This window comes from Salmo salar, chromosome ssa09 (genome assembly GCF_905237065.1).
Source record: "Salmo salar chromosome ssa09, Ssal_v3.1, whole genome shotgun sequence".
NCBI lineage: Eukaryota > Metazoa > Chordata > Actinopteri > Salmoniformes > Salmonidae > Salmo > Salmo salar.
The window spans coordinates 23,339,612-23,346,048 of record NC_059450.1 but is presented as its reverse complement, the minus strand read 5'-3'; the positions used below and the strand labels follow the sequence as shown (position 1 = coordinate 23,346,048).

Sequence of the window (6,437 nt, the reverse complement as noted above, 5' to 3'; positions counted from 1 at the left end):
CTACAGTCCTTTTTTTGACTGGTAACCTACATATCAACAATCAGAGGACAGAGATAGGGTTTGGTTACATTACACAAAGGCTGCTGAGGGAGGGCTGTGGCTGGTAGAAAAATAATCCCTTTGTCCATATTAGAAACCAAGGGAAAAGCAACCAAGAGAAAACAATCTCACACCTGAATGTTTTCACAGATGTTGCTCTTCCCCATAAAATAAGCAATAAAAGTAGTGACCTACAAAACAGACACACATTACTCCTCTATTGTCCTTATCTTTCAGGTCACATTCAATTATGGAGAGGCCAGACAACAGTAAAATGGACTATGTTCATTTCCATTATTTCCTGCACACAGAAAAAACATCCCATAACACACAGGGTCTGAAACAAAACTAACCAATCTTTTTATTTTTTACTGAATAAGCACAACAAATTATTAGGACTTTGAGGCCAACAATATACAGTTAAAGAAGCTGGATCTCAATGTAAAAAATATGTTAGTCAATTTCTGTGCATTCTTTACCCCTCCAAACAACTTTATATAAGACAACATAATATAGATACATATGTACTGTACAGAGACAAACTACTGAAAGAAGTTTGCTTTTTAGTTCTAGTGTTTCTAATGCTGAAAGTGAATGAAATATCGTATTAAAATGTAATACTGTATTCAATTTGGAACTAGATCAGAGTAGTGATGGATTCAAGTTTCATGAACACTTGAATGTGATGAGTCACTCATTTCATTTCTCAATGTAGAGCAAGACGTTTCCATTACAGATTAGATATGTCAGTGACCGGCTCAGAGTAAGTCTCTAGTTAATCCACCCAATTGGAGAATGAAGCCTCGACTTCCCCAAATACAAGACCAAAAGAATCAGCACTTAAGATACAGATGGGTCCTTCTTACTTTCAGCTATCTGGAGATTCATACATCTTTATTAAATGTTGGGTGTACAGACACACCACACATTGAGTGATTTCTGGGCTTACCCAGTTAACATGTAAGATCATAAAATCCCCTTTTCATTAAGAACAGATCTGATGTGTTATTTAGCCCTAAGCATTGAAAAGTTCATAGCCAAAAGATAATCCAAAATAACTATGTGAAAGAAAGAGACTAAATGTGGTTGAGAAAACACTGGGTAAACCATACACCGAAATTTACCTTGTACATCCTTAGGCAGGCAAAATAACTTTAAGGGGACAGAAAGAGGTCAAGAGGTCAATCTTAGCTCCTTAAGGCTGCCAGTCTAGAATGCATCTCCTCAATGTCCTCCTCCGACTCATCCTCTGAGGCTGCAGCTGCGGCAGGAGGCTCCATTTCAGGCAGGGCGTCTGTGACTTTGCTGGGCGCTTTGCCAAGGGCACCTGATATGGAACAAACCACCAGGGGTCAGCATGTATAATAGTCTTTTTTATCCTCGCCAGACAGGTGATAATATACAGCCCCAAACAACTTTGAGACAAGCTTGATTACCAGAGGGACTATCTTTACCTGCTGTGATCTCAAAGAGGATCTTATCAACTTCCGCCTCTGCTGCCTCCTCCATCTCATCGTCATCCTCCATGCTTTCAAAGGTATCCTCCAGCATCTCCTCTATGATACCAGCCTGTGGGACACTCACAACATAAGTAATCAATACTCAAACAGTATTTACTCATTTAAACATAGTTTTTCTTCAATATATATTCAAACATAGTTTATGTTTGTAGCTTTGGGGCCTCCCGAGTGGTGCAGCGGTCTAAGGCACTGCAGCGCTTGAGGCTTCGCTACAGATCCGGGTTCGGGAGACCCATGAGGCGATGCACAATTGGCCCAGCGTCATCCGGGTTCGGGGAGGTTTAGGCCGGCAGAGATGTCCTTGTCCCATCGCGCTCTAGCGACTCCTGTGGCAGGCCTGGCCCATGCACCCCGACACAGTCAGCAGTTGTACGGTGTTTCCTCCGACACATTGGTGCGGCTGGCTTCCGGGTTAAGTGAGCAGTGTGTCAAGAAGCAGTGCGGCTTGGCAGGGTTGTGTTTCGGAGGACCCATGGCTCTCGATCTTCGCCTCTCCCGAGTCTGTACAGGAGTTGCAGCGATGGGACAAGACTAACTACCAATTGGATACCACAAAATTGGGGAGAAAAAGGGATAAAAAGATTACTTAAAAAAAATATTTGGCAGTGGTTAAAAAAACTGGACAGCTTCCCTGAGTCCCTGAGACAGCTACACACATAGAGAAACGGACATGAGCAGTGATAGATTTATGCTCCTAACAGACACAAAGTGGCCACAGTGAGTCAGCAGATATGCGACTGACCTTCATCATCTCCTTAGACAGCTCCCTCATGGTGCCCTGGATCTCTGGGATCTTTACTAAGCTCTGCATGGCTTTCATGACCTCTGTGCTCTTCTGAAGGGCCCCAGCTACACGCAATACAGCTGAAAAAATAACTGCAGAGTCACACACAGCCCCTTCCAATTGGGATGTGTACTGTAGCATGTAAACATGAAAATACATATTCATATTACGGACATAACTTGGCCTGACCACTTGGCTTGACCAGGAAAAACGTAGGATCCTACTAGCTTACAGAGTTACGATGCGTTTCTATTAATTTATCGTCAACTGAACTTATCCTGGGTATTTTCAAGATACACATGGCCAAAAGTATGTGGACACCTGCTCGGCAAACATCTCATTACAAAATCATGGGCATTAATATGGAGTTGGTCCCCCCTTTGCTGCTATAATCTCCTCCACTCTTCTGGGAAGGATTTACAGTAGATGTTGGAACATTGCTACAGGGACTTGCTTCCAATCAGCCACAAGAGCATTAGTGAGGTCGGGCACTCATGTTGGCCGATTAGGCCTTGCTCGAAGTCGGCATTCCAATTCATCACAAAGGTGTTCGATGGAGTTGAGGTCAGGGCTCTGTGCAGGCCAGTCAAGTTCTTCCACACCGATCTCGACAAACCACTTCTGTATGGACCTCGCTTTGTGCACGGGGGCATTGTCATGCGGAAACAGGAAAGGGCAGTCCGCAAACTGTTGCCACAAAGTTGGAAGCACAGAATCGTCTAGAATATCATTGTATGCTGTAGCGTTAAGACTTCCCTTTACTGGAACTAAGGAACCTAGTTCAAACCATGAAAAACAGCCCCAGATCATTATTCCTCTTTCACCAAACTTTACAGTTGCACTATGCACTGGGGCAGGTAGCATTCTCCTGGCATCTGCCAAACCGAGATTAGTCCTTCGGACTGCCTGATGGTGATGCGTGACTTATCACTCCAGAGAACACGTTTCCACTGCTCCGGAGTCCAATGGTGGCGAGCTTTACACTACTCCAGCCGACACTTGGCATTGCGCATGGTGATCTTAGGCTAGTGTGCGGCTGCTCGGCCATGGAAACCCATTTCATGAAGCTCCCGACAAACAGTTATTGTGCCGACGTTGATTCCAGAGGCAGTTTGGAACTCGGTAGTGAGTGTTGCAACCAAGGACATTTTTACACCCTATGCGCTTCAGCACTCGCGGGTCCCATTCTGTGAGCTTGTGTGGCCTACCACTTTGCGGCTGAACCGTTGTTGCTCCTATACGTTTCCACTTCACAATAACAGCACTTACAGTTGACCGGGGCAGCTCTAGCAGGGCAGAAATTTAACAAGCTGACTTGTTGGAAAGGTATAATCCTATGACAGTGCCACATCTAAAGTCACAGAGCTCTTCAGTACGGGCCATTCTACTATCAATGTTGCTATGGAGATTGCATGGTTGTGTCCTCAATTTTATACACCAGTCAGCAATGGGTGTGGCTGAAATAGCCTAATCCACTAATTTGAAGGGGTGTCCACATACTTTTGTATATATAGTGTATATTGTATCTGGTGGCACTACATCAGTTGCTTTAACACTCACAAAGCTGGTTCTTCATGCTGAGTAGTACAGAGTTCATTTGGGCTTTGGAAGCATAAAGTTTGCTGACTGCACGCTTCGACTGGATCATCTCTTTTGCAAGAACCACACACACGTCCCGGTGTCCCTTTTTAGCAGCATCTTTAATGGATCTCTTTACCTTCTCCTCCTCCCTCTGAATGTCTGAGATACAAGAGAGGAACAATGAGAAACTGCTAAATAATGTAATATAACAAACTGTAATATATAACGTAAGTTTGACAGCAGCTTTCATTTGTGTAGGTTGTCTGCCAAACGCGCATTGGTGATGAAATTTCACTTCCTTATGTTATAAAATACATATTACCAAGACAAATATTATTATTCATGTTCTGAATCGTTCAATGGGGGTCTTTGTCTCACATTTCATTAACAATAGTATACCCAAAAACTGTTGACAGAGCGGTGCAGCTTTCTCGCAGAAACTTTTGAGGATTTTACATGTTGTGGTGGTTGTCTTCAAAGTCATTTCCGCAGGTCGCAAAAAGAAAAAGTAGCATGACACGAGCTGGATTAAATGTAAAAGGCTTTTAAACTTTTTAGAAATAAAAAATGGTATGTTCAGTGTTCCATTGATATTTCAAAAAGATATGCTTTTTTTGATGAGAAATCTTTGAAAAAGAACAGGAAAATATCGCACTGAAAAGTGTATACTAAAATCTGAAAATACTACGTCTCAAAATCGATATCTATCTTATCTCTATATGTTTTATGTCCTGCGGATTTGAGAAGAAAAATGACGAGTTCAACCTGAAAGTGAGCCTTCATTCTTGCACAGCATCCAGCCTATAGCTGACACGAAGCTGTGCACTCCGTTGATTTAGTCACCCTAATTTTGGCTATCCTACAAGGGTAAAAACTCCAATAACTTTTGAATGGATTTTGATAGACATGAGGTTTGGCCCATTGGTTTAACAGTATTTTACCCATTAGTGAAAATATGAGATTTTGATTGGACACCCTACTTTCTGTTTATGTTGTTTTAGTGTATTGAAAACGATTTGCTCTCTGACGTTCTTAGAGTAACAAGCAAAGTTGCACTGGACCTCACATAAAATAGCCTTGAAGCTCTTCTTCTCACCTCGAATTTGTCTGTCAATCACTCTCATCTCCTTCCTGATTTTGAGTGACCATTCATTTACCTTAAATGATAGAAAAAGTGAATTAAGCGTAAACAAAAAAAAGGTAAAATATGACATTAACTGTGCTATTCACTGTAAAGGTTAAAGGAAATGTCGTGTAAACACAGTGCATTTGAGACAGAACCATGAAAACGTGCTTTAGATTGTTGGTTTGTTTACATCCGAAGATGGTGCTGACTGCTACCTGCTGCTAGCATGCACTTTAACGTTATCTGTATGGCTAGCCATAGCATTTTCGAGAATAAAGTTTGTAAAGATACGCTACACATTCTTTCAATCCATGTAGCAAGCACTTAGCTAGCAAGTTAGCTAGCTAACAATCAAACTGAAATGCTAACGTTAGCTAGCTCAGCAACAGTTGCCTAGCTAACGTTATGGAGCCAGCTCGTTAACGTTATCTAGCTAGTTAACGTTGCATTAGCTACTTTAAAACACAACGTTATTCCATTCAAGTTGAAATACGACTGAGAAGAGTTATTCAATAAACGCAACACCGTCGCCATACCATAAATATCCAGAGCTGGCTAACTTCGAATGCATTGTTTGGCTAGCTGTCCTTAACTAGCTCGCTGATAGCTGGCTAGCTCGCAAGCTCGTCGCCCCTCACTAGAAGCCTTTACTTACCAGGTCTTTCGGTGGTTTATCGTGTGTTTTCCCGAACAGACCCATGTTGATTACAACGTAAACGTTAACTAACTTAGCTAAACTGATAAAAACACAGAAAAAGTGTCATACACCCTCAACCACTTCCTGATTCCAAGCTACGCCACTTCGCCTCACAGGCCACGTTCCAATACGTGCACGCAACCTTCTTTTCCTGTATTTTTTCCTTGAATCTAAATGACTGAAACTATGCAGTGCTAAATGCAAAATAATGCTAAAATGTATCAAACGCATTCAATATTTCCAAATGATAAGGTCGTCAATATACTTTAACCAATAGACCCAAAGCATGACATCAGAGATAGGCCTAGCAAATGTAATGTGTTTTGGATCCAACACAATGCAGTGGTAGGCTACCTGGCCACTTAAATTGTAGAAACCGCAGGAACACATAGCCTAATAACTAGCCTGTGGGAATGTCTACATGGCTCATAAACGTTCAGCACCATGGACAGCTAGCTACACTATGAACGTCAACTAAAACAAAGGACTGATCACAGATTCAGCACCATGGCCGCTGAACAGCGTTGAATCCAAGTAGGTCATATGAGTGAAGATTCAGCTCACCTGTGTTGTATTGTGGTTAGAATTGTAGGCTATAACTAAAGGAAGACATTGAAGATATTTGGAAATACTGCACTCTGACTCTTTGGTATCAGCTCCATACCTTGAGCTGCACCTGTTCAATTCCAG

At 42.1% G+C, this 6,437-nt stretch overlaps 1 protein-coding gene across 2 annotated transcripts; it reads right to left on the bottom strand.

Moving 5' to 3' along the window:
- Positions 1–375: 375 nt before the first annotated feature.
- Positions 376–6,084, bottom strand: LOC106610994 (charged multivesicular body protein 3). 2 transcript variants are annotated; one of them, XM_045723500.1, is made up of 6 exons: positions 5,706–6,084; positions 4,991–5,081; positions 3,904–4,083; positions 2,302–2,423; positions 1,494–1,608; positions 376–1,366 (listed from the first exon to the last, which is right to left on the bottom strand). In XM_045723500.1, exons 1-6 carry the CDS (start codon positions 5,748–5,750, stop codon positions 1,227–1,229), a joined length of 693 nt encoding a protein of 230 aa, XP_045579456.1. In that variant the 5' UTR covers positions 5,751–6,084; the 3' UTR covers positions 376–1,226. The 2 variants fall into 2 exon arrangements, with proteins under 2 accessions (XP_045579456.1, XP_014066249.1); XM_014210774.2 differs by having other exon boundaries at positions 5,021–5,081; positions 5,706–6,074.
- Between the last annotated feature and the right edge of the window lie 353 nt (positions 6,085–6,437).